Source organism: Drosophila montana, unplaced genomic scaffold (assembly GCF_035044405.1).
Source record: "Drosophila montana isolate Dmon_TW-CO22-7 unplaced genomic scaffold, ASM3504440v1 contig_3200_1, whole genome shotgun sequence".
Lineage (NCBI taxonomy): Eukaryota > Metazoa > Arthropoda > Insecta > Diptera > Drosophilidae > Drosophila > Drosophila montana.
The window spans coordinates 4,806,285-4,832,759 of NW_026998080.1; the positions used below are offsets into that span (position 1 = coordinate 4,806,285).

The 26,475-nt window shown below is 39.9% G+C and overlaps 5 protein-coding genes across 8 annotated transcripts; 2 read left to right on the forward strand and 3 right to left on the reverse strand.

Moving 5' to 3' along the window:
* Positions 1-187: 187 nt before the first annotated feature.
* On the reverse strand, positions 188-1,939 carry mei-S332 (meiotic from via Salaria 332). Its single transcript, XM_064686817.1, has 2 exons — positions 1,423-1,939; positions 188-1,365 (listed from the first exon to the last, which is right to left on the reverse strand). Exons 1-2 carry the CDS (start codon positions 1,861-1,863, stop codon positions 481-483), a joined length of 1,326 nt encoding a protein of 441 aa, XP_064542887.1. The 5' UTR covers positions 1,864-1,939; the 3' UTR covers positions 188-480.
* A 348-nt stretch (positions 1,940-2,287) lies between these two features.
* On the forward strand, positions 2,288-4,128 carry LOC135431514 (shugoshin-like). The gene is made up of 2 exons (XM_064686690.1): positions 2,288-2,870; positions 2,928-4,128. The coding sequence occupies exons 1-2, from the start codon at positions 2,430-2,432 to the stop codon at positions 3,813-3,815; spliced, it is 1,329 nt and encodes a 442-aa protein (XP_064542760.1). The 5' UTR covers positions 2,288-2,429; the 3' UTR covers positions 3,816-4,128.
* A 292-nt stretch (positions 4,129-4,420) lies between these two features.
* Vrp1 (Verprolin 1) lies at positions 4,421-26,448 on the forward strand. Of its 4 annotated transcripts, none has more exons than XM_064686388.1 (9): positions 4,424-5,082; positions 18,541-18,952; positions 19,146-19,411; positions 20,248-20,420; positions 20,672-21,037; positions 21,234-21,406; positions 22,137-22,531; positions 23,408-23,726; positions 25,019-26,448. In XM_064686388.1, exons 2-9 carry the CDS (start codon positions 18,541-18,543, stop codon positions 25,321-25,323), a joined length of 2,409 nt encoding a protein of 802 aa, XP_064542458.1. In that variant the 5' UTR covers positions 4,424-5,082; the 3' UTR covers positions 25,324-26,448. The 4 variants fall into 4 exon arrangements, with proteins under 4 accessions (XP_064542459.1, XP_064542458.1, XP_064542456.1 ...); XM_064686386.1 differs by having other exon boundaries at positions 4,425-5,082; positions 19,143-19,411; XM_064686387.1 differs by lacking the exon at positions 4,424-5,082 and adding an exon at positions 12,788-12,924 and having other exon boundaries at positions 19,143-19,411.
* On the reverse strand, positions 12,909-14,176 carry LOC135431320 (fibrinogen C domain-containing protein 1). The gene is made up of 4 exons (XM_064686391.1): positions 13,997-14,176; positions 13,868-13,941; positions 13,303-13,807; positions 12,909-13,239 (listed from the first exon to the last, which is right to left on the reverse strand). The coding sequence occupies exons 1-4, from the start codon at positions 14,143-14,145 to the stop codon at positions 13,083-13,085; spliced, it is 885 nt and encodes a 294-aa protein (XP_064542461.1). The 5' UTR covers positions 14,146-14,176; the 3' UTR covers positions 12,909-13,082.
* Positions 15,316-16,867, reverse strand: LOC135431766 (ficolin-1). Its single transcript, XM_064687071.1, has 5 exons — positions 16,775-16,867; positions 16,667-16,716; positions 16,546-16,613; positions 15,962-16,481; positions 15,316-15,892 (listed from the first exon to the last, which is right to left on the reverse strand). The coding sequence occupies exons 1-5, from the start codon at positions 16,862-16,864 to the stop codon at positions 15,685-15,687; spliced, it is 936 nt and encodes a 311-aa protein (XP_064543141.1). The 5' UTR covers positions 16,865-16,867; the 3' UTR covers positions 15,316-15,684.
* Positions 26,449-26,475: the final 27 nt, after the last annotated feature.

The following is a 26,475-nucleotide window of genomic DNA, read 5'->3' on the forward strand; positions in this document are numbered from 1 at the left end:
GTTTTTATCTATGTTTGTAAAATCAGGATTAACCGATAAAGATTAATATAAATCTTAACTATGTGTGAACCTATTTATATCTCTATCGTTCTATATCTTTGAGAGGGAAACAGGCTCGAATCCCAGGCTAGTTTACGGATGCAGTATTATTTTTACTGATAACTATATCCTATACTAAATATATAAAATTGCTATTAATGTTTGATAAACAAGAAGAATTGAACTTCGGGCCTATAGTGATCCGGTATGTACTGACGACTCACCTCGTCGTCCCACTCGAAAACATACTTGGCGTAATAGCTCAAAAGCAAAGGTATAATTTGAATAGAAGATAAGTCGATAGACTTATCTGCTCGAGAATATTTAGACGTCAACAATTTAAGCATACTCTTCATGGATAACAATCCAAATCACATCAATTTATGACATACTTTTAGAGTGAATGTAACATTTCTGAATGACCTACAATAAAAACAGACTTTATTTACTTTGTGATTCATTTCGCATTTTGGAGTTTAAATTGGGTTCCTTAAGCGACTTGGGCCGACAGCTACGGCTGGGGCGACTAGACATCGAGCCGTCAGTACTAGATGGCTCCGCCCTGCTGTTTGCGCTTTTTGTGCGTTTCACTTTCGCCTTTGCAGAGGTAGGTTTCCAATTGGTGGTCAAAGTTTCTTGGCCTCGCCGCGGTGTGCTGCTATCGCATGGTCGATCAGCAATTCCGTTGAAACTACTAAAGTTTAATTGACTACGGCGTGGCGTTAGTGCTGGCCCCGCATTTGGAGAGCCGCACTGAATTATCACATGCATCGATGAATTCGTTTGGGCAGCCAGTCTTACATGTTCTATACTTGGCTCCTGACTGTCGCTCTTAGTGTCATTTTTGTGGACACGCGATGATCTACAGTGCGCTTTTGTAATCTTTTGGCTAGCTGGCAGAGAACTTTGCTGGAAATCACATTTTGCATGCTCTATGCTTAGATCTTTCATAGTGTTCTCAGTCTCATCTTGAGTAGATGACTGTATACAATGTGCTTTTGTGATCTTTAGATTGGGAATCAGACCCTCTGTTTTGTTGGTCACATCACGCAGAGGCAACGGGGACATCTCCATGCTGCTGCTCGAGGCACGTAGTTTCTGTGTCTCATGCAATTTAAGTGACGAGGATAAAGTATTATCCTCACTATCGCTCTCTTCAATAATAGAATACATATCAGCGACTGGTGTTGGAGACACCAGTAACTGGTCTGGTGAAGCAGCAGCTGTTGGAACTGCTTCTTGGAAATCGGGCGAGTCCATGTTTGCCTGCAGCTCAACCAAGTGCCGTGGCTCTGGTGTTTTCCTGAAGATTACCAATGTTTCTTTCTAAAACAGACAGTTGAATGTTACTTCAGAAAATGTTGAGCTCACCCAGCTACTTACTACAGGACTAGACTCCTTGATTTCCTCATCCCGCGAGCTATTATGGCTTATGACACTACAAGAACTTAGACTCCGACTCCGACTCCGTCTTGTAGGTGATACGGCCAGACTTCTTTGAAGTAGGGCGCTGGAACGGCGCAACACTGAGCAGGCTTGGCTACTACTGTAATGACTATGCCTAACATTATCCGATGCCTCTGAAGTCCGCGTTGTAGGATAATCACTGTTTCCATCCAAGTTCACATCTAGGGAGTGTAGCAACGTTCTGAGTGCGCACTTCAGTTTATTTTCGTTAAGCTGTGCGTCGGCCAAACGCATTTCACGCTCTTCCAGCAACTGTCTTTTGAGTAATATCTCGGCCTTACGCATTTCTCCAATAGCTATTCGCTGCTTTTGCACCTGATCCATCAATTCAGCGTTTATTAATTTGTACTGCTCCATTATGCCATTAAAATAAATATACAGCTCCACGGAAAGACAATTTGAGTTTGGCGTTGATGCCTAAAATGGCATCGATTATTACGCAAAAGTACTTATCGGTTATATCGATAGCCGACATTGTTATAAAAGCGATAATTAATTCGAACCACTGTCGGTTATTTCTCTGTAATATGTATACACAATGTGTATTATTGACTCAGTAATTACAATAATGATAATTCCACTTAATAACAACTTAAAAACGTAGGTGGCTGTCAAATGACATAAACTATGACCGTTTTAAAATATAGTTTCAAGTTCCATAATTATTTCAAATATTCTTTTGGTATACAGCTGTTGTGCCACTTTTTGCAAACTTTAATTCTTATTAATATTTCGTGATGCCTTCTTATTAATAAAAAAAAAAACAAATGAAGACAATATCGATAAGTAATATAATAATAAATATCGTACACATTCGATTGCACATTTGTGTACTTTTGTGTAATAATCGATGCCACATTAAGCATCGACGCCAAACTCAAAATAGTCTTTGCCTGGCGCTGTGTGTTTATATTGATGGGATAATGGAGCAGTACAAATTAATAAACGCGGAATTGATGGATCAGGTGCAAAAGCAGCGAATAGCCATTGGAGAAATGCGAAAGGCCGAGGTATTACTCCAAAGGCAGTTGCTAGAAGAACGTGAAATGCGTTTGGCCGACGCGCAGCTTTTCGAAAATAAACTGAAGTGCGCACTGAGGACGTTCATCCACTCCTTAGATGTGAACTTGAATGGCAACAGTGATTATCCTAGATCGCGAACTTCAGTGGCATCGGATAATGTTAGGCATAGTCATTACAGTAGTAGCCAAGCCTGCTCAGTGTTGCGCCGTTCCAGCGCCCTACTTCAAAGAAGTCTGGCCGTATCACCTACAAGACGGAGTCGGAGTCGGAGTCTAAGTTCTTGTAGTGTCATAAGCCATAATAGCTCGCGGGATGAGGAAATCAAGGAGTCTAGTCCTGTAGTAAGTAGCTGGGTGAGCTCAACATTTTCTGAAGTAACATTCAACTGTCTGTTTTAGAAAGAAACATTGGTAATCTTCAGGAAAACACCAGAGCCACGGCACTTGGTTGAGCTGCAGGCAAACATGGACTCGCCTGATATCCAAGAAGCAGTTCCAACAGCTGCTGCTTCACCAGACCAGTTACTGGTGTCTCCAACACCAGTCGCTGATATGTATTCTATTATTGAAGAGAGCGATAGTGAGGATAACACTTTATCCTCTTCACTTAAATTGCATGAGACACAGAAACTACGTGCCTCGAGCAGCAGCATGGAGATGTCCCCGTTGCCTCTGCGTGATGTGACCAACAAAACAGAGGGTCTGATTCCCAATCTAAAGATCACAAAAGCACATTGTATACCGTCATCCACTCAAGATGAGACTGAGAACACTATGAAAGATCCAAGCATAGAGCATGCAAAATGTGATTTCCAGCAAAGTTCTCTGCCAGCTAGCCAAAAGATTACAAAAGCGCACTGTAGATCATCGCGTGTCCACAAAAATGACACTAAGAGCGACAGTCAGGAGCCAAGTATAGAACATGTAAGACTGGCTGCCCAAACGAATTCATCGATGCATGTGATAATTCAGTGCGGCTCTCCAAATGCGGGGCCAGCACTAACGCCACGCCGTAGTCAATTAAACTTTAGTAGTTTCAACGGAATTGCTGATCGACCGTGCGATAGCAGCACACCGCGGCGAGGCCAAGAAACGTTGACCACCAATTGGAAACCTGCCTCTGCAAAGGCGAAAGTGAAACGCACAAAAAGCGCAAACAGCAGGGCGGAGCAATCTAGTACTGACGGCTCGATGTCTAGTCGCCCTAGCCGTAGCTGTCGGCCCAAGTCGCTTAAGGAACCCAAATTAAATTCCAAAATGCGAAATGAGTCACTAACCAAAGAATAGTTTAATATTGCATATACATGTTTTTTGTCTGTTTCTTGTCAAACCTGAAAAAATATATATGCTCTAATCGCTATTTATAGAAGTTGCAATGTTAAGATCTGTCCGAAAGTAGTGATTTGCCGTAAAGCTAAGATATTCAAAAACGTGAGTTCAGTTGTGAGCATTATACGCCCCTTAGGGATCCATCGCCAGGAAGATAGCGTAACGGGTTTTAAAGCGATTTACAAATATAAAATATATTGAATGGGAAATTGTGTGTCTAGGATTAAAAGTGTTTTGGTAATATAAAAAAAAAAACATTTTGTAAATAATATATCAAGTTTTTTTCCACCCATTTCAAATGGCATTTAGGTATATATGAATGTGTACAGGGTCGATTAGATAAATAACAAAAATTAAAGTAAATAATAAAAAAAGAAATAAATAGGCATAATACTTTTATTTTAAACTAGTAAGTATATTGTTATGGGAGAGCCTCTATGTAATATAAGTATTTTGCTTGAGATGCGCAATTTGCTGGTTTCCAACACTTATTCAAGACAGCTAAAAATAATCGCGCAAAACCACAGCCTATCGATATCAGTCGTACCGCCGCCACAGCCTTCAGTGTTACATGGTTGTATTTGCTAATTATCTATCCTGCCTTCTATATTCGCCTGCAAAAACAAATGCAAAGCAACAACACTAGCAGAATTGCGATATTCAGCAACCGGCCAAACATTAAAAATGCATAAAAAGCGTAAAACTAAATCAACTTAATGGCATACAATGCAAAGTGCGCTTAATTGTTAATGCAGCGGACAGAGAAAGCACAAATCTCTTAGTCCCAAGTTGCTCGTGTGTGTATGCGCTTGTGTGTGTGTATGTGTCTATTAATCAAACTTAGTTTCTACGTTTTTATTTGGCACATTTACTAGGAAATTTTATTTACATTTACATTTTTATATAAATCGGACCTATTAAATTTATACAGTGGATATCGGACAAGCAAAACAACTTCTTAAATTGCTGACCGCACAACCAGCCCTCGCCCACCTGCGATAAAAACATTCGGGCAATGCATGCGTCTGCTACGTTGTTGTTTCATTGCGCCGCAATTGTTTAATTTTAAGCTTCTTTGTTTGCGTTAATAGAAATTTAAGATCGAAAGTGACGCAAAATCTAAACGTCAAGTGCAAGTGAAGGCTTTCGCCTCGCGCTTATAACACCAACGACATCGAGAATAATCGCTGCAACAACAACGAATCAGCTGTCAAACAGCTTCAAGGTAAGTTTGTTTGTAAATTAACCTGTTTTAAGAGTATTTTTTATGTGCTCAGACTTTAAGCAAATAAGTAAGAAAAAAGTCTCAGGTGATATCGATAACTGATTGCCTGGCTTCCTTTACAGCTTATCGATAGCTTTTGACTTGTCTACCATTTCGTCTTCACCTGTTTTCCGAGACATGGTATATAGATAACTAAATATGTATGATATATGGATGTAGGCTAGGAACACCATATGTTATGTAAATCTTTCCAAATCAACAAAATAGTGAGTTCATTATGTATGCCAAGTGCTAGATGCGATAGGAACAATGCAAATTGATCGTTGCTGTTTCTGGGCAGTTTGTCGCTCCGATATCTTATCTGTAACTGGACGGTAATATATGTACATACATATGTACATGTGTATGTGTGTATGTGCCTAATATTTTTTACATACACATGCAAACATTTCAACTAGGCGTATCAGTTCAAGAGTTTTTTTTTACATACATACAATGTTTACCCAGTTGCCAATATAATAGATATTTTTTAATATTCTTCAACATTTGACTTAGAATAATGAGACTTCCAAAATTTAACATTTTTGGTGAGAGTTTCTTCTTTATGATCAGTTTAGTTAACATGCACACCCTGAACGATTCAAAAAGTTTCGTATTAGTAGTGATAATTAAGATTTAAATGCTTTTAACTTAATGTGTTTCCCAATTGCAGGGCACAATAACGAATCTGTAATTTGCCGGTACGATCAGCCGGTTAGCCCGTAATAAGTTGTGGTGCAATAAACTTGCTTTGATTTTTATCAGTTCCTCTGTCATTTTGCCATTTGTCATTTTGTTTTAATCACATTAGGCAAAACGTTGCACGCGTCGCATGACGAAAGCAGCACCTGCAACAACAACAACAACAACTACAACAAGAGCGACAAAAACAAATCGGCCCAGCACTGACCTACAAAGAGTGCAATGCGCCCCGCCACTGGCAAATTGCTATTGCCTTCGTGTAGGGGTTGATTTTAAGTTGGGCTAGGCGCGAAAATACTCGCACAGAAGTAAATACATATGATGAGAGCATTGAACCGAACCTGCCGCTAAAAACATGAACAATATAACACTCGAAAGAATCCGTCAACAGTTATGTGTGTGTATGTGTGTGTGTGTGTGTGTGTGTACATACTTTCGTAGCTCTAAAGAATAATTAGCATGTCAACTTTTCTCTAGACACCCACGTTATAAATAGAGGTCTTATATTCTACAAGCAACGTTCCGATATTTATTACAAGTTGATATAGATAAAGCTGCAGATTACTTTAAATCCAAAAGAAACCGCATAACGCTGACCTATTTAGAAGGCACTGCTTGCATTTATTGAACTCTATAGCCAGGTATTTTCTTCGTGCTTCTTCTTACTAGAATTACTGGAATATAGTATGACACTTTTTTTTGTCAGTCTCAGTATTTATGTATAACTCATTTCCATTTAGATAAATTATTTTGTTATATAATGCCACTGCGAAAACTGCAGACATACTCGAGTTCAATGTCATTCAGGCGCCCAATCCATGGTAGGGGGGGGGGGGGGGGGGGAGGGGAGGTCTTTTGTGGCCATGCAAGGAACGTCAACATTTTCTATTGTTTGAAATCCGTTACTCTCACCCGCTACTCTCCCGCACACATGCACAATAAACACACTTAGCAAAAGAGACCGAGATGGCGTGCCTGCAGTTTTGACAATGGTATTCAGATTGCAACCTTGTAAGCGGCCATTCGTTAAGTGTTGTAAAACACGAAAATGCAATACTTTTCGAGCTGCCGTTAAGTTTCATTGGCACGACTGCTACTTATGATTTATGCTGCCAAATATGCATTTCCTTATGCGAAACGAACTGCTCTGAATCATTAAAAAGCCCTCGTACAAACTTACAAAAATAGTGTAAATCGAAGTTGAGATACCCTGCGAGGATGACAAAGCCTAGAACGAAGTTTGATAATGATGACCTACCCTGGAATGCGGGAATGACATTGCCTAGAATGTTGTATGATAATGTATACTCTGAAATGCGAGAATGACATTGCCTAGAATGATGTATGATAATGAATACCCTGGAATGCGAGAGTGATATAGTTAGAATGTTGTATGATAATGTTGACATACCCTGAAATGCGAGAATGACATTGCCTAGAATGATGTATGATAAAGTATTAAAAATCTTGAAAGTGTCTTCAAAAATATTCCATAGTTAACTATTTTTCGGCAGATCGTGTGCAGAATTTCGAACCCTTTTTTTTTTTTAAAACTGAATGTCATAGTTACTAAACTCTCATATGTCGAGGGTATCAAAAACAAACAAACAAACAAATTTAGTGCCTTTCGCTTCCTCAATTCGAATGGAGATTGGTGACTCATTGAAATGTTGATTGTTTACATCATTGTCGTTCCTCGTGTTATTGTGATACATGCAAACCCAAAGTGAACCCAACACCGTTGTTGTCATTGAGCCCATGTCAACGCTGCAATATTTTGCATTAGTTATTTAAGTATTGTGCGACGGTGTTGGAAACCGCATTTTAATAAACCCAACAATGAGCCCCACTTTGCTATTGTTGTTGTTGTCGTCGTTGTTGTTGTTGTAAGAGAATATGGTTGAGCATAATGCATACTGAATTCAGGGGATGCGTGGAATATAGCTTACAATTGCTATGTATATATTATTATCTCGGTAGAGAGCACACACTTTATAAAGAGATAAAACTGATCTCTTAAACTTAAATTTAAATTGATTGCTTCTATACTGAGATATTCTCAAACAATTTAGTTTGGATAGAATTGTAGTTATATAGGATATCGACTTACTTCGTCACCTGGCAAAGATATGTATGCAATATATTTATTATATTATCCTTTCCGGTGTATAGTATAGCATTTCATTATTTATCAATAAAATATACAATGAGCGTGTTTAAACATTCGATTTTAGTTTAAAGCTCAAATGTTGTTTATCTCATGATTGGGATTCATTCTTAAACTTTTCAAATGCGTAGTCTTCTATAGTTTAATTAATTTCATTTCATTTCCCGTTTATTCTTTGTGATTCAGCCTGTTTAAATTGTACGCAAAATCAGCGATTGCTCATCAATTTTACAAGTTTCATTGATAATATTCTCTCCCCTCTCCCAATGCTGTCTGTTAAATGATCTCAGATATGTGCTTACTTATTGTAAACAAAAATTGTTGCTCTACGTACGTGTTGTGCATATAAACGTCGATCTCCGGATAAATGTGAATAATAAATGTATATATATACATATAGACATATATATATATATATTGCTCTGATGTCATAGCGGCGCATTTAAGTGCACATACCGCATTTGTTTATTTTCATCTCTGAAAATGTTTTGCACTGCGGTCACATATTATTATCATTTGCGAGGCATTCGGAATTTCAATTAAATAGCACGACGTTCAGTTTTTACAATTGTTAGCCCAAAAAATGCGCTGCTCAGACTTGGAAATGCTAATTAACTCTGGAAGCCAATGACAGCCGTTGGCCGTTGGCCGTTGGCCAAGACAACCCCAAAACTACAGACAGACAGACAGACAGACAGACAGACGGACACGAAAAGAAATTGAAAGCGAAAGTTTATTGTTGACACTTCATGATTTTATTATTTAATCCGTATTAAAACCAACCGGTTTCCGACTGCAATATATCTTGCGTCTTGCGAATAATATTATTATTTCATTTTTATTTAAGCTCGTGTTAAATCGCAGTACCGCGAATGCTATAAATTTGTACAATTTTATACACTTATCGCTTGCTGAAAATAAAATCAATTCGTCAGAAAAACAATTGATTCTAAAAGAAACGAGAAATTAAGGATATCTTCCGCACGCCGAAGATTTATTACCCTTGTGAACAGCAACAGAAAGAAGGACCTACTCAAAGTTTAAAGACGAAAAATTTGGAGACTATGTTAATTCATAATTCATGGCTGTTGATGCTGATCTCTAGAATATATATACGTTAACGGGTCGTATATGTCTCCTTCTATGCATTACCCACATCATAACAAAATTATGATACCCTCTATAAAAACAAAAAAAAATGTTTATCTTCGACACGCCTTTCAGACTTATATCTTTCGGTTTTACAGATATGCGAGAAATTTGAAGTTATTAATTGCTGAGGTTGGTGAAGATATCTAAATAACAAAACATTTATCCATACAAAAACTCATTTTTTTGATGAATTCTCGAAAAATGAAAATATTGTCCATACCAGAACTCATTTAAGAACGATTCTTCCTATAAAGCGATATAATAGAGTTATCCGATTTGCATAAAATTTCGCTCATTTATAAGGCGCATTCCATAACTCCTAAATGCCAAGTTTGGTTAGATATTTAAACAAGAAGTAAATTTAAGACCAATCTAACATTTACATATAGATTATATCGTACTCCCAGTTGATACGGGCTTGTAGATATGTTAGGAGAATATTGGAACCCGTAAACAAACAAAAACAAATTGTTGACTTATAAGATTTGGCTCATATTCAGGAAGCATAATAAATACGAAGTTTGATCCAGATGAACTTGATTTTCGACTGATCGACTGATCCTACGGCAGCTAAAGTGGTTCGCTTAAAGGCTAAGAGACTAGTTTGCATAGAAGAAGAAGACTTTAAGACTTCAAAGGTTGCATATCGAGTTGCACCTATGTGGAAACGAGGGTATGGGAAATTACCTAATCAAGCACTGATTGAACTAAGCTATTGTTGCAAAGATTGACTCAGAACAGTCGTTTGTGCAATTTGCACAAATTACATAATCTGAATAGTATTATTGCATAATATTATTGTAAGTATGTTTACCTATTGGTTGATTGCTAATGTTGATATTTATGTGATTTGCATTAAACAAGTAGTCGAGTAGCTCGACTTGCAAATCCCCTGTTAATGTTGAATAACTTCTATGGAAATGGTATCCAAAAAGTGAAATATTTGTAATCTATACTATTCGAGTGTCTACAGTCTATAGTTTTTGTGTGTAATGCTTAAAAAACCAAGTCTCAATATAGATTGTTATTAATATTTTTGAAATGTGGCGAGAAATCGACTAAAAATGACATGGAAACATAAATCGACTCAGCTTATCGTGGTTGAATTTCAATATATGATTTGTACTCATGGGGGATTAATCATCCAATTGTATCGCTGGATCTTAAGAATGCGTTAAGTTTCTATTCACATTTGCAAATGCTCGGAATGTGTCAAATAAATGCGAGCCCACAGTTTAGGGTTTTTCTTGTGAGCTTCTGACTCATGGCAAATAATTTACTGGAGAATTAAAAGGCATTAAGCAGCAGGCATTTGTATGTATAGTCGCCATATCTTATCTGGAAGACGACAAACTTATCGTTTCGCAGTGCATAAGCAAAAATACCTGGCGATATGGGAAAAAGAGCCTTTACAAATTTACAAAAAAAAACAAAAAACTTGCAGACAACTTGGAGATAGGCTCTATATATGTGATGTATTATCGGGTTAAATCAATTTGATAACATTTGGCAGTTCAAGTTCATTGACTGGGATTAGCCTGGCTGACACTGGCTTTCCTTGCGCAGCTAACAAAGACAGGGTATTGAATTCATGTGCTTTAGTCGGTTTACGGAATGACTCACACGTCATACGGGAAAATCGGTCAGGGCAACACATACGAATGAGTTTATTGCTGTTTTATCCTGGCTCGCGATTCCGATTCCCACTTATTCAATTAATGCTTTCGAGGTGTGTTGCCGCGTTTGTGACAATAAAATGCCACTTTGCTCCTCCCTTTTTTTTTTAACTCCTCGCTTGCCCCAAACTGTCATCAACTTAATTGCCCCAAATACGGCGACGGCGAGTGTTCTTGTTAGAGGGCGTGTTTACCCATCAAATCAAAAACTCAATTTCGCAAATCATTACGGCCTCGCATTTGCGGCACGATGGCTCCGTTTTTGGGGTCATTCGATGGCGCCTCTCCGGAAATGTTGCCAGAAACGCGTGCAAATTGATTTCCCTGTCAAAAACTAATATCCATTGCCGTTATGCAAGTCAAATTGTGTGTTAAGTGTTAACACGCCTATTTGAAATGCACGCCCGGGCCGGGCCTTGTGGTCGGGTCGGTCGCGGCCCCCCCTCCTCCTCGTCTGTAAGACAATACACCGCAAACATTGCGTAAGTTCCAAGCCGCAAAACGCCCCCAACATCAAAACGTGGAATAGTGGAATAGTACGCCATGCCCGTCGCTCTTTAATTGATGTTACTTTCTGGGCTTCGAGCTGGTGTATACTTAGATATGACAAAACACAAATATTTACTTATACTGTAAATTCTTTAAAGGTACGCGCATTTTTTGCCAGAGCCCATTTAAATGGGTAAGAAGGATATGTAACAATAGTACATACAAATTCAGCACCATTTTTAAGCCCTTTGAAACAAATTTTAAAAATTATTAGGCCTGTGGTGTCGATCTCGCAAAACTATCGAAACTATGAAAATATCGATTAATTGCACCGTTTACTCGGAAAATCGATATCGACATCAATATGGGATGTCGGATATCTTTGAGAATATACAGATCTATAATATTTAAGTCTTTGACAACCTCACTCCTCTGTTTTTTTAATGTAGCTTCTTTTTATAATTACCTCTATTCGATTGCAATTTATTGTGCATTTGTAATCTTTCACTATTAAAAACATGCATCCTTTTATCAGAGTTTTTTAAAATTATGGAACGTATATTATCTTCCAACGTATTCTAATGCATGCACACATATCGTATGATGTAAATACACATACATACATATGTGTGTATGTATGTTTTTGTATTTATGCAAATGCGCTGGATGACTAAATACGTTGCTCACTTGACTTCAACTTGAGAAGTAACGCAATGTATGAGTGAATAAATGTTGTCAGTGCTCTGGGCTGTGGCATTGCGATCATTGTCAGCAGCTGTTCAATTAAGCGTCTTCCCGTCTGTCACCGTCTCCGACTGAATCAAGCTAAAGCATGAATCATGCCTGTTAAGGAGTTTCCAGTGCAGCTCACGGCACAGTGGCAACTGCCATACAATCGCCCTGATTCGTCCCACTGTGCTAGTAAATGACTCAAGCCAGTCTGAAGCAAGACTGCAAATATTTCGCACGTTTCACACACACACACAACACACACACATATACATACACATAGAGTGGCCCAGAGATACAGTTAAGCAGTTTTTGCGCTGACCGTTCATCAGCGTTTTGTCAGCGACAGGTGCTGAAATTGCGGTTGCTGCAGCGTCGTCTTCATTGCGCGGCTTCTCTTTGCTATTTGTATTGTCTTTGTCTTTATCTTTCTTTATCCATGCCTTGTCTTTGTCTTTCCTTATCCATGTCTTGTCTTTGTCCAAGTGGCTCGCGCTGCATTCGATCACACGGCGACAACGTCTGACGTCACAGCGACGTTGACTCGACGCTGATTCTAGCTGCGTCCGCGACGACCTTAACAGCTAATTTTATGAATTGCTTGGGCCGCTCTCTTTTCGTCTGCGCCCCCCTCAAAGCTTGTCGCGTTGTTCACGCTCTCTCTCTCTCTCCCGCTCTTCCGCTCTCCTGCTGTGCAGCTGGCGCTCTCCGCTTTGGCGTCGCATGCGCGGCCGTTGTTCTTCAGTTGATTTTCGACTCGCGAGCTGAGCGCAACGCACGTTTTACGGTTTATGTTTTTGTTATTGTTGTAAATGTTGTGAGCGCAAGCAAAAATTAATACATAAAACAAAAGCAAACAACAACAAGAGAGCCAAATATAATCAAAACGTAAATAAAAAGTGTAGTTGATAACGAAACAAATAAAGTGTGCTGAAAAGCTTTAAAACTGATTAAGATCTTTCGATTTGAACGCACCGAGGATGATTCAACGGCAAATCGATCAATAATATAATGGCAAACGCTAAATACGAATATAAGCGATGGCCTCAGGGCGCCGATGAAGCTGCTCGGCACCTTGGCCTTATCATCATTTGTGTCAGCTTGTAGCCGTAGTCGTAGCCCCGCCAGCTCTTCCAGCAAATTCCCCGGCCCGATAGCTTTTTTTCATAGTTGCCGCCCTCCATGTACTGGCCATTTAAATTGCTGCAAAGGCACTAATATGCTAGGAAAAGAAAAGCTAAAAAAAAATGCCCAAAAATTACGCACCTATGTTGACAGGAATTGTACCACCAGGCGCCCACATAGGTCAGAGCGCAGCGGTTGCGGGTCTTGTCGTTGTCGAATGTGGCGAATGGCATGCCCACGTGATAGCTCAGCGAATCCCCAGCATCGCCCGTGTATTTGCCCAATCCGATCAGGGCATACGAGTCGGACTCGTTCCCAACGACAAATCTGTCGTATTTGGCATAATGCGTTTCCCCGTCAAAGTCTTCCAGGTGTATGTACAGCTCGTAGGGCTCGGAATTCGTCAAAAGATGCAGTGGCTCCAGGCCCATAAAGAACTCGGCACTCAGATTGCCAAAGCCCGCCCGGTACTCGGCCCAGCTGCGATAAAAGTTCTCGCTGCCATCCTGACGACGCTGGATCACTGTCCAGCCGGCGCCAGCAGTACGGGTATCACATGCCACCTGAAAAGGCTCCAGACCCGTCACCTGAATAGTGTGTATGCCGTCGGTGTTGATCATCGCTGCCAGGCACGAGGGCGGATTACCTAGATGTTCCCATCAACAGGGTATATGTATGCTCTTGGAGCTACGAGATTTTGCCTTACCTGGCTGCTTAGTCTTCGGAGTTTCTGCTGTAGTTTTTAAACTGGCTCTCAACTGGCTTAGTTCCACTTTCAAACTGTAAGATTAAATAAATATATCATATGACGGGCAAAACCCTTTACCAACCAAACCTTGAAATAAGCCGTTCAGCCTTTTCGTATATTTCTTCCAATTGTCCCCTTGGAGGACGTGATCCGTTCCCATCATTTGTAAGATCTTCCGCTTTAATCAAGCTCCACGAGAGCAAGAAGAGTAAATTGATTCCAGCTCTAAAATTCATGTATGCAACGATCTTATGTATTCCTTCTCTGATCTCGTAATCTAGACTAAACTGTAAATCATGTAGTACATTTAAATTAGTTAATTGCTCAGATTATAATTGTACCCAGTATTCGGCGGGGACGAGGTATACTATTTTCTTCTAATTTATATTCATCTAGTATGCGTAATGCCTAATATAACGAACATTTGAATAAGATAATATTATTATTATCATATGTAAAAATCTCTGGTTTCTAAGAGCTTTAAATTTCCATACACAAATAGCCTCAATGACTCAGTCACTTAGACAACTCATCTCATTCTCATAAACGAATAGTTTTATACAATTTAAAAACAAAATGAATTCTTCGAGTTAAATACCCGTACAAATTTATACAAAACTTTGCTTTCACAAAACTACAGTTTTGACTGATCGTTCCTATATGATATAGTATTCATATTATACAAGGGATATAGCTCAGTATGCGAAAAGAAAGCAGAGCACATAATTGCCGAGCTTGATTAGGATATCTCGAAATTAAAATCATTTTTTGATATAAGAACAAATTGTTTCCCTGTCAGACATACCAATAATATCCTGCAACATTTAGATATTTATTTTTTAAAAAAAAGTATATATATATATATATATATCTGTGCTAAGTTTCATAGATATAGTTGTGCACTTATTGTTGACAAGGTTGATCTCTATATAAGAGACTGTTTGTCCTAACTCAAATTAATTTCCAAAACATTTTTATGAAAATATTATTTGAGAGTCTTTCACGCTTTTCACAGAATCCAAGCTTCCCTTGTTGAAATTGCGATTCAAAGATTTTTTTTGGGCGTAGTTTTAGTTTTGTCCGAACTTTTTGTTCAAACTTAAAATAATTCATGAAAAGTTAGTAAATACGTTTTTCAGCGATTGTGGAAATTCCACCCGTCACTATGGAAAATTGGCGGAAAACAATTGCATGAAACTTATTAAAGTACCATCCGATCGGCTTTAAAATAATTTTCCAAAATCTTTGTGAAAATTCATTTGAGAAAGTTTCGTAAAATCTACCCCTCTTGAAGGATAAATGCAAGGTCAAAGCTTGACTGAGCGAAAGCTTATTTTGGCTGAAAATAGAGACGGACGAAAAACAAATTCTTAAATCTTTAAAGCTTTAATTTATACATGAACTTAGGTCAAAAAGGTACTTTAGACCTTGGTACCGGGTATCTTCATAGTATCTCTACATATAACATATAGAACTATAACATAGATCATGTTTTTCTTGCGGGTTTATTCTTGTCGAAAGTGAATGTCGGCTGAATGTATCTAAAACATATATATTTGATTAGTAAAAACAATGAATGCAGTGTAGATACAATTATATGGATATATAAGTATACCCAGGAAGTAAAATGCTTAAAATATATTTTTGAATCACTTTTGACTGGGTTTGAAAAAAAGGCGACATGCGTATTCCGCATACTAATCGAGTGGAAGATTATGAAACTATATTCTGTGATGAGTTCGGAATAAATGTGGGCTGTGCATGCAAATTAAGAGTTAAGGAATCACGTCACATTTCCGTTGAGAGCCCTTGTTGCCCTTGTTGCCTTTAAAGGAAGCTGGAAAGGTACGGCATTTGGGCCTAATCATCATTTGGGTGAACTTGTAGCCGTAGTTGTGACCACGCCAGGCCCGCCAGCACATGCCGCGGGCGAAGAGCTTCTCCTCGTATTTGCCGCCCTCAATGTACTGTCCATTGAGGTTGCTGCATGCAGAAGGAGGAGGAGACATCACATAAGTCATTCACCAAGAGGTGCCAATTCAGCCAAGTTACCTGTCCACGCAGCTGTTGTACCACCAGGCACCCACGTGGAGAAAGGCGCAGTTTCTGGCAAACTCGCGATCGTTGTCCCGATCGTAGGTGGAGAACTTCATTTTGCGATGACTCCGCAGCGAATCGCCCGCGTTGCCCCTGTAGGCGCCCAGCACATTGAGTGGATACGAATCCGCTTCGCTGCCAATGGCAAATTCATCAAATTTAGCATAACGTGTCTCTCCGTCGAAGTCCTCGAGAACAATGTACAGCTCAAAGGGCTCCAGAGCCGTGATGGCACGCAGTTTCTCCAGACCAATAAAAAACTCGCCGTTGAGATCTCCAAAGCCGTCCCTGTACTCCTGCCAGTTGCGATAGAAGTTCAAGCTGCCATTCAGTCGCCTCTGGATGACAAGCCAGCCGAATCCGGCAGAGCAGTTATCACAGGCTACGGAAAACGGCGCCAGACCCGGCACCTCTATCGTATAAACCCCGCTTGCATTGAACTGGGACGTCAAACAGGATGAGGGATATGTTTTGTCTGTGCGTTAATATTTTTCAAGTGAGAATCCAGTAAAATCGGTAAATCAGACAATCCATCATACCATCTTTACGGGAAATGGAACCATCAGCTGCTTCATATCCTTTGAGTGCTTCCAATTGTTCCTCTACACTGTAAAACATTGAACTTTGCAAAAAATGCCACCTTTACCTCTTTCTACGTACCTTGAAAGCAGCTTTTGTGCCGCATCCAGCATAGTTTCCAGTTCTTGACACTGTTCAGATTGTATATAGTTAAATATTCAAGTGAAGTACACTTAACAATTTTCTTACCCTTGCATTATTCACGGCATAGCAACAGATGAAAAATACAATGTTAAAAAAACTGACTCTTTTTCGTAGATTCGTTCCCAAGAGCTCCATGTCAATAACTATTCAAATCGCATGAAATGCACTTAAAGAACTTTTCATTTTCTCGTCATTTTTGTTATTTGCAATTGAGACAGTTTTCAGCTGTCTTATCAGCTCTTATCAGCTGCCAATAAAATCAAAGGTCAATGGTATCAAGATCAGGGATAATTGTACGGCTGATATTGATTTTATTATTGTTTGATTAATTTATTTGTGAGTTGAGGTGTTTGTGAGCTGGCAATGTAACAGAAGGTACAATTCTTCAACCCTATAAGTAATTATAAGAGTACAAATGTATTTATATGAATGAATTTATATGAAGCTAAAAAGTTATATCCTTACATGCCTTTAATTCGTCAAGGGTAAACCACTCAGAAAGAGGACTACTTGGTCGCCCTTTTCGCTGCGTTTCGTTGCTTGACGCTTACAATTCCCAACAAGTTGAAGCTTCGAAAGAGTAGCAAGGTGCGAACCTAGACGTTGTTGAAGTAGCTCAATTTTTCGTGTTTATACTTTGAACCCATTTAAAATGGGTAAACAGGGTATAATGTATTTGTGCAAATGTATGTAACAGGCAGAAAGAAGCATCTCCGACTCCATAAAGTATGTATATTCTTGATCAGCATCAATAGCCGAGTCGATCTAGCCATGTCTGTCTCTGTTTGTCCGCCCGTCTGTCTGTCCTTTCGTCGGTGCGTGTGTATAAACGCAATGATCTCAGAACGTATAAGAGCTAGAGACTAAAAATTTGAAATGTAGGTCCTTCTAGTGCCCGCACAGTACGAGTTTGTTTCCGATAGACGATAACTTGCCCCATTTCCAAGCAATCGATGAAAATCGATATCGAAATGCTCTTTTTGAGCAAATCTCGTAAACTATAAAAGCTGGTGGCACCAAATTTGACAAGTAGCTTCTTGAATAGCATTTATATATATAAATATCTTTAATTTTATAACTATTTAGAGAAAGCCTCTTACTTGTTTTATAATGTTGTTGGGTGGATATAATATTATAAGCCAGCTAGCTAATAATATTTGGGTCTAGATATTCCAATGGGCAGACATTGTTTAAATCATTCAATTATTTATTTCCACAATACTTAAAACTGTCATATGTTAATAACCACGGGTCAATGCAAAACATTGTCCATCATTTTGAGTATCATTTGCATTCGTGTATTCATATACATATGTACACACACACAGATACACAGATAGACAATGATGTATGTGCTTGTGGCAGTGGCACGTGGGCTTTTTGTGGATTCTGTGGGAGCTTCGCCCGCCCAATGACTGCCAAACTGTGCGGGTCTGGCATTCATTTTACGCGCTGTTTGCGCTTGGATTTTATTTTGTTTTATCGAGGCGTCAATCTCGAAACAACAAAAAAGACAAGACAAGAAACAAACGACGGCCATACATAAATATAATAAGTATAGAAACTGAGTTATTAAACGTGTGTGGGAGGGCGACAGTTGCTGCTGGCTGGCTCGAGCGCGTCTCGAGTTTGTGGCCTCAGTCTCAGTCTCAGTCTTAGTCTTGAATCCGAGGCGGGCACAGATATCACGGATAGCCCAAAATGCGTCTACTTCGACGCACGCACTGCCCAAAAGTAACCTTCCTTCAACCAAAGCCAGGCTTTAAGTATTCCCATTGCTTGGTCTAACATTTGCCCTGGTTTGCTTACAGATGGCCATACCCCCACCACCAGGACCACCGCCACCGCCGGGTCCGCCGCCGCCACCGGCTATGGGCGGCCTAAAGCTGGGCGGCGGCGGCGGGGCAGGCGGTGCTGATCCGCGCTCCGCGCTACTTAGCTCCATTCAGAAGGGCACCAAGCTACGCAAAACGGCCACCGTTGACAAGAGCGGTCCGGCGTTGTCCGGACGTGTTTGTGATGGCGGCGACGGCGGCGCCGGCAGCTCTGGAGCGGCAGCCGCGTCGAAGCGCACGCTCAACAACAACAACAACACCAGCAGCAGCAACAACAACAACATCAACATCAACAGCAACAGCAACAGCAATGGGACGCCCAAATTGGGTGGCCTTTTCGAAGGCCTGTCGCAGATGCCAAAGCTGAAGCCAGTGAATGGCGTTCGCGGTAAGTAATAAATATATATATATTATATATTATATATATATATCACATATGCAAATGAACATTGAGTGTGTTTTGTTGCTCAATTGATTTCCGCTTTGAATATTTCGACGCACACCCACGCAACACGCACAACAACAACAACAACAACGATAATAATAATACTAACAACAACAACAATCATAAATTCCAGCAGCAGCACCGTCAGCGGCACCGTCAGCGGCAGCAGCGTCAACAGCGACGCGCAGCAACAGCCCCCCCAGCGCCGCAGCGAACAATGGACCCATGGACTTTAACGCGGAGCTCACCAAGCATTTAACATTGAAGCGTCAGAAGCAACAGCAACAACAACCGCAACAGCAACAGCAACAACAACCGCTGGCAACAAGCAACAGCACACATATCAATGCAACCGAAGCAAATCTGAGAACAAATCGCGGACCACCACCGCAGCCGCCAAAGGTGAGTGACGAGTCCCGCAAGACCCACACAAAGAAAAGCCACTGCGATTAGTTTATTAATAGAGCCAACTACAGCGACAAGGAGTCTCAGAGCGCGAGTATAGCATATAAAAATCTATTAAGGCATCCGAATGCCTGTCCTATCGCAGATTGAATAAGAATAGAGCTTTAACTCTGGTTCGAACAATCGCAAGTACAAGTTCGAGTACCAACTCGAACATAAATACTTGGTTGGATAGCGCTTGGCTTAAGAGTATTCTAATATTCTTTGAATGGATAAGATAGTATTCCTATCCTATAAAAATTGATCTAGGTACCTGAGTGCTACGAAGTGGCCAGTCTTTTCGCATATTGAATAAGAATAGAGCTTTAACTCTGGTTCGAACAATCGCAAGTACAAGTTCGAGTACCAACTTGAACATAAATACTTGGTTGAATATCGCTTGCCTCAAGAGTATCGAAATATTCCTTGAACGTATATTATAGTATTCCGATCCTATAACTAGAAATATTTTATTATTTAATAGAACTTACAGCAACATCTGTTGACTTAGCAAAAATATCACTTGCAATGTTCATTTCTCCGAAAAGAGCCTAATGAGAATTTTTCTGTAAACTGCTTTTCTCGTTAATTAACCAAGTTGATATCATTGATATTTATTGTCTAATTAGAGCTCCCATTATAAAATGATTAATTACAAATCTCTGATTAGTATATTTAAATATGATCATTAAACTCAAAGATTTGTAGTATATATATTGCTCAACACATTTTGTACAGCAAATAACCCGATGTGATTTCACCTTTCCCGGTTTGATTGTTTTCTATTCTGTTAGAACTCCAGCGATTCCATATTGGAGCGCATGAACATACCTCGTACGGCGCCGCCCACGTCCAGTGTGAATGCCAATGGACATGGCCATGGCAATGCCAAGCCGAAAGCCTCATCGCCCACGCTCTCGGAGAGCGGCAGCAGCGGGAGCGTGAAAAGCAAAGCGGCTAATCTTAGGTAAGTCTCGCCCAAAAGCGGGCAGCTTCCGATCGGGAACGGGATCGGCCTACCAACATATGTATATGTAACTATTTCTTATGGTTTTCTATTTACTTAATTTTGTGTAATATATATATATATATGTTTGTATTTTGAATTTTGAACTTTTGTACATTTTTTTGTATATTTTTGCATATTTTTGTTTTTGGTTTCTTTGCCGGGCATTTTGGTTAAACCCCAATTCCACCAAACCAACACATCCAACACAGTATCTCGTTAGGCAATAGTTTTGTAAATAGTTCAATTACAAAAACAACAACAACAAGCGCAACAACAGCAGCAGCGACTAACTCCAGTCGAACAGCAACAACGACAACATCAACATCAACGGGAACTCTGCGCAACTTGGCGCCCAATAAATCAACGCTGTTTGGCGGGCCTGGTGCTGGTCCTACTGCAGCAGCATTTGGTGGTGGTAATGTCTCACCCACGCCCGCAGCACAGCAACAGAAGCCGGCGATTGGGTTTGGCAAGCCAAATTTTGCGCCAAAACCGCCGGGCCTGCAGCAACTGGCGCTCGCCAACGGGCATCAGCGGCCGGCGGTGGCGCGGCATCACAGCATGAAGTCACCCAGGTATATAGCATCGCCCCACATACTCACTCGCCTCCAATGGCCTCTCGCCACACTCCGCTTGCCGTTTGCAATTGCTTCTGGTTGGTTTTAGTTATCCAGCTTAATTCCCGCGCCGACTGCACGCTAGCTACTAACGCATCGCATTGCATCCTTCATTGTTCGACAGCCTTGTTAATCCTGCTCTCTGCTCTCGTAGATCTCCACCAGCTGCTGGCGGTGTCAACGGACCCGTTTTCGCCAACCAACAACATTTTGGCACAATGCGCGCTCCGCTCCAGCAACAGATGCTACTGCAGTCCGGTGAGTGCATCAGCGGCAGCACCAACAGCATCTCGGGCAGCATTCGATGTGCACCCAATCCGCCAAAGAGTAAGTAAATAACCATACATCTGCTTATCAAATTAATTGTGCTTTAGCTTATCCTTTATCGAGGTGTTCTGTTTATAGTCTAGTGTATTAAAGACAAAAAAGAAGAGTACTCTAATCGAGGTTAAGCCCAAAATTCTGGTTATACTTATCCTCAGTTGAAATATTTTACAAGTAATTTAGAATATTAAAACGGTTCAAAAACTGTTAATTTATAATAAATAGAGTTGCGGCGGAATAGAGCTGCTTCCAAATCTTATTAATAAGTTAAGAAAACAAGTTAAAGTGTTTTAGTCGGGAGTGCACGACTAGGAGATATCCAACTTTAAAATTATTCACCTCTATAATGTGTAAAGTAAAGAGATATGAATCAATTTATTAAAAATAAAAATTCTTTAAAAAAAATTTTGCTGCACCAGCTGGAGTCGAACTCGCGATCTCTATTGTCCGAGAGAACCGATTGCCAACGCCTCAGACCTAAAAGCCATGCCAACATTTAAACTTAACAGAATAATGTAATGTAATGTAATTCTATTAATAGAATGTGTGCACATGTAAACAGTTCCTATAAATTAAAATACCTTCTACAAGGGCGTGAAAAATGGTTAATATATGTATATAGATAGAATTTTAGTGTTTCATTGATTAATTAATTTATTTATTTTGATACATATAACCAAATTTTGTATAAATAAATTATAAATTTATTAACTTGTGGATTCTTGGCTTGCAGCACGCCCCTCGGTGAAGCCGCCGCCGCCGCCAACGCCATCGCGCAGCATCTCGAACAGCAATTTGAGCAGCATTGCGGCGCCCTTCAGTGCCGTTAACACGGTGCTGGTGCAGAGCGCGGCGATCAGCACGTCAGCGCCATCGCCGCCGCCGCCGCAGCCGCCTTCCAGCTCGAGCAGCAGCAGCAGCGTCGCCGCGCTGCGGGATCAGTTTCGCGTCGGTGGCAGCGCGACGCCGCCGACACCGCCAAGCGGCATTACCGCCAGCCCGAAGTCGGCGACAATGCGCGAGAAGGTCAATCCCATCATTCTGAACGGTGGGCCTATTAATCCGCCAGCGCTGCCGCCCCACCGCAGCTGCCCGCCGCCTCCGCCCCCGCAGCGACAGTCAAGCCACGTAAGTAGCCAACAACAAGTTGGCGCATATGCCAAAGGTAAAAGCAGTCAACCCAGAAAGAATCTTGCAGCTGCTTAAGCAGAGCAATTTTACACTGCAAGAAATTGCGGGTAGTTAAAGGTCGCAAGCTGCCTCGGTACGATCTAATGGGTTTTTAAATTGCAATTGAAAATCCCGCTCTAAAGGCCTTCAAATATCACTAATTTACTTGGCATTTAAATTCCAAGCTTCATAATAGTAAATAACTATTTAAAGCCTGTCGGTTATTAGTTTCATAATTACAATCAATAAGAATTGCAATTTATTGTTAAAAAAAAAAAGTTAAGCTCAGTTTAACGTTAAACTCGCACAGTGTGCAAAAATTACGTTGGGGGTGCTGTGCCTCGCTCTCGCTCTCTCTTTTTCTGCCTCTCACAGGCACAATGTCACGCAACAAGCACGCCCCCTCCCTCTGCCTCTCTCTCTTTGTGGCATCTCCTTTGGCGTGCGCTCTGCGCGCTCGCTCTTTCCGCTCTCCGCTGCGCACTTACGTTTAGCTTTTTAGTACCTTTATGGATTTTCCAACACGTAATACGTGACCCAAACAGCTCCGTTACGGATTTTCGCTCATCGCACGCTCGTTTTGTTGTCGCTTGTGTGTGGTTAAAGTGCAGGATAATTTGCGTTATTGTTGCTTGTTTACACAATATCCTGCGCCTGCACTTGGCATGTGAAACGCTGGGTGTCCGTCCAGGAAGCAACAAATCAAAGCGGGCCTTCTGAACAGGCTCACGGCTATCAGAATGCTGATGCACAATCAAAAGCGAAGTGTAACCGAGACTTGCACTTTGAACCTTCTGGAATCGCCCAACTAAATGCATGTTATCCTTTCTGCAGACTGGATCCCAGCAGCAGCAACAGCAGCAGCAGGCTCCAGTGCCGCCTCAGCGACACTCCTCCATTCGGGCTAATGCCCCGCTGACGCCGCCCACGCACATGGCCAATGCGACGCACAATTTTGGCAGCAGCGGCGGCCTGGCAACGGGAACGGGAGCTGGAGCGGGCATGGGAACGGGCGCATCGGTTGGTCGACTGGTCATCGATTTGGAGGCAAAGTTTGGCAAGAGATTTCATAATGTCACCGAGTTTCCGAAGCCGCCTCCGTTTCTAAATATACAAAAAATCTATCCTAGTCGCACGCTTAAGGCAACTAATGGTATGTAAAGGATGTATATATAAGTATGTGAGTATGTGTGTGTAAGTGTGTATGTGTATGTGTATGTATGTGTAGGTGTAGGTGTGTGGGTCGATACAACTGTTAAAGCAAACTCACGCGCCGTGTTTACGAATTACATATTATGATTATGTTTACAATTATTATTATTATTACATATTATTAAAGTTATTATTACATAATTTTATTGTTATATGCACACACGGAATGCTGTTACATAATGAATACGTTTTGCAAAATCTGCATAATATTATTATTATTATTTTTATTATTTATAAGCACACCACATATATAACATATAATGTAGCATTTGAGTTCGATGAGAAGATAAAACTATATACAACGATGCAATTTTAAATTGTCCACTACACACAAACGAACACACACACACACACACACGCACACACACGCAGAACAACAACCACACATATGCTATCAAATGTAACGTTACAATGATTATGATTATGTTTAAAAATGTTAAAAAAAAAAAGTGTTAAATATATAAAAAGTTGATAGCTTTATTCCACATAATTTTGTTTAAAAGCATATTTTTTTTATATACATACATACTTTGTATACATATATATATATATATATATGCCAAGATTTATATGTTAGCAAAGGAAACAGCGATATTATTACTAAGCACACGCATATTATGTATTATTATAGAGCCCATGTTTATACGTACATATATATGTATGTATATGTATATGTATATGTAATGCCTCTTATCGATGTTCATACTACAATTTGCATTATGTCCAAGTCCTCATGCATTCTTTCTGTATTTCTGTAGCGCATGATTTTACTTTATGTACTCGTATGTATTGTGTCTACAAATCGGCTTCATTTTATTTTATATATATACATTATATCTTATCTATATACACGTACAAATACGTATGTTTTTTTTATAATATTGATGAATATTTAATTTTAGCACACAAGCACATTATTGTTTTATTTGAAGTTATTATGAACAATAAAAAACCAAAAGGAAATCGAACTTTATAAGCATTCAACATTTGACACGCGTTGTATTGTCCTCCGCATCCTTGTGATCGGTCCTCTTCTTCTTCTTCTTGATCTTTTATCATTTGTGTTTGTTGCTTGCTTGTACAAAATTCCATTGCCTAAGCAACAGGCGCCGCTTCCGAAAATTGTCTTCGTACTTTGTATCTACATATATGTATATATATATATATATCTTTCCCACTTTCTCTCTCTCACTTTCTCCCAACTTAACTGTCTCTCTCACGCTTGAAATGCAGAAACTACTTTGATGCCCAATAACAACAACAACAACAACAACAGCGCAGCTGCATGCAACAACAATGCAAAGGCGCCAACGGTGCTGAAACCCGCCTATGTGCCGCTTAAAAAACACCGCGCCCCCGCACCGCCCCCACAGGCAGGCGTGGCTGCCGCTACAGTGTCTGTGATAAGGCAATCCAGCTTTCTATATGGCGGCAGCAGCGCGGCAGGCGGCGGCGGCGGCGGCGCCGCATCTGCTGCCAATGTGCGTCCAAAATCGCAGCCGGCGCCAAGTGTGCCACGCAATTCGACGGTCTATTAATCTGGGAGCCTACTGTAACCATAACTGTAAATGATATCCATGTTTATGCTTTGTATATATGTATGCATGTGTGCGTATGGGTGTGTGTCTCATTATCGTTGTGTTGTGCCGAGTCCGAGCGTGCGTCTGTGTGTGTGTGTGTGTGTATGGGTAAATGCAAAAGTTGAAATGTCTATGTAAAGTGTATGAAATATAATCCGAAAAAAAAATGACAAAACAGGTGCAGAGAAAAGAATTGTATTGGGTGCCAGAAGAACTGTGTATTTAAAATAAATACAAGCATATGTACATACACGTAGCAAATGTGACGAAATAATTTGAAGGCAAATTCTGCTGAATTCTGATTGTAAGGAATTATTTAACGGATGCAATAAATTGGGTTAAAGCTGGTTGAGTTTAGGTGCAAATTAAATTTAGTTTAGTGTCTTCCCAGGCTAATACAATAATACTTACACGTACATATATGCGCAATATATATACATACATATATAAATTCTGTACATAAGAATTAGTGGCATCTGAATCTAGACCAAAGTTAGTCAAATTATCCAAGAGGCAACACCAACACAGAATACCCTTTTATATATATGTAAGTATTCTGTCGCTGTCCTTATTCTACTAGACTGAAACTGTTAAATTCAAATTCAAATTTTAAGTACACCTACACATATATATACATGTACATATATATTTTTAAAAGCTATCAAACACACAAATGTTATTGCAAAATAAAAAAAGAAAAGCACATCCGAAGGTTTTCCAACAAAATCGCACATTTTCACCCAGAGTCAGAAAGAGTAAATTTTGCATCAAGACCACGAGGAGATATTTCTATTTCTATTCAAATACTATTTTGTATTTTTTATTTTTATTTTTTTGTGATACATTTCGAACTACTTGTGTATGCATTCTTCAACCATATTATATATTTGTTAAAACCAACCCATAGGGCAATATATTATTCACTAACATAAATAAATTACTTATTATTAAATTCATTGTTGTTGGAACTTTGCCGTCGCGTCGTTAGAAGTAAATTACCAGCATATTACAAATAAACATTCTATTCAATATCATTGCATTTAAAGTTCGCATATAAATAAACTAAAAAACATTGAAAAGTTATGCAAATACGCGTTCAACTGAATTTTC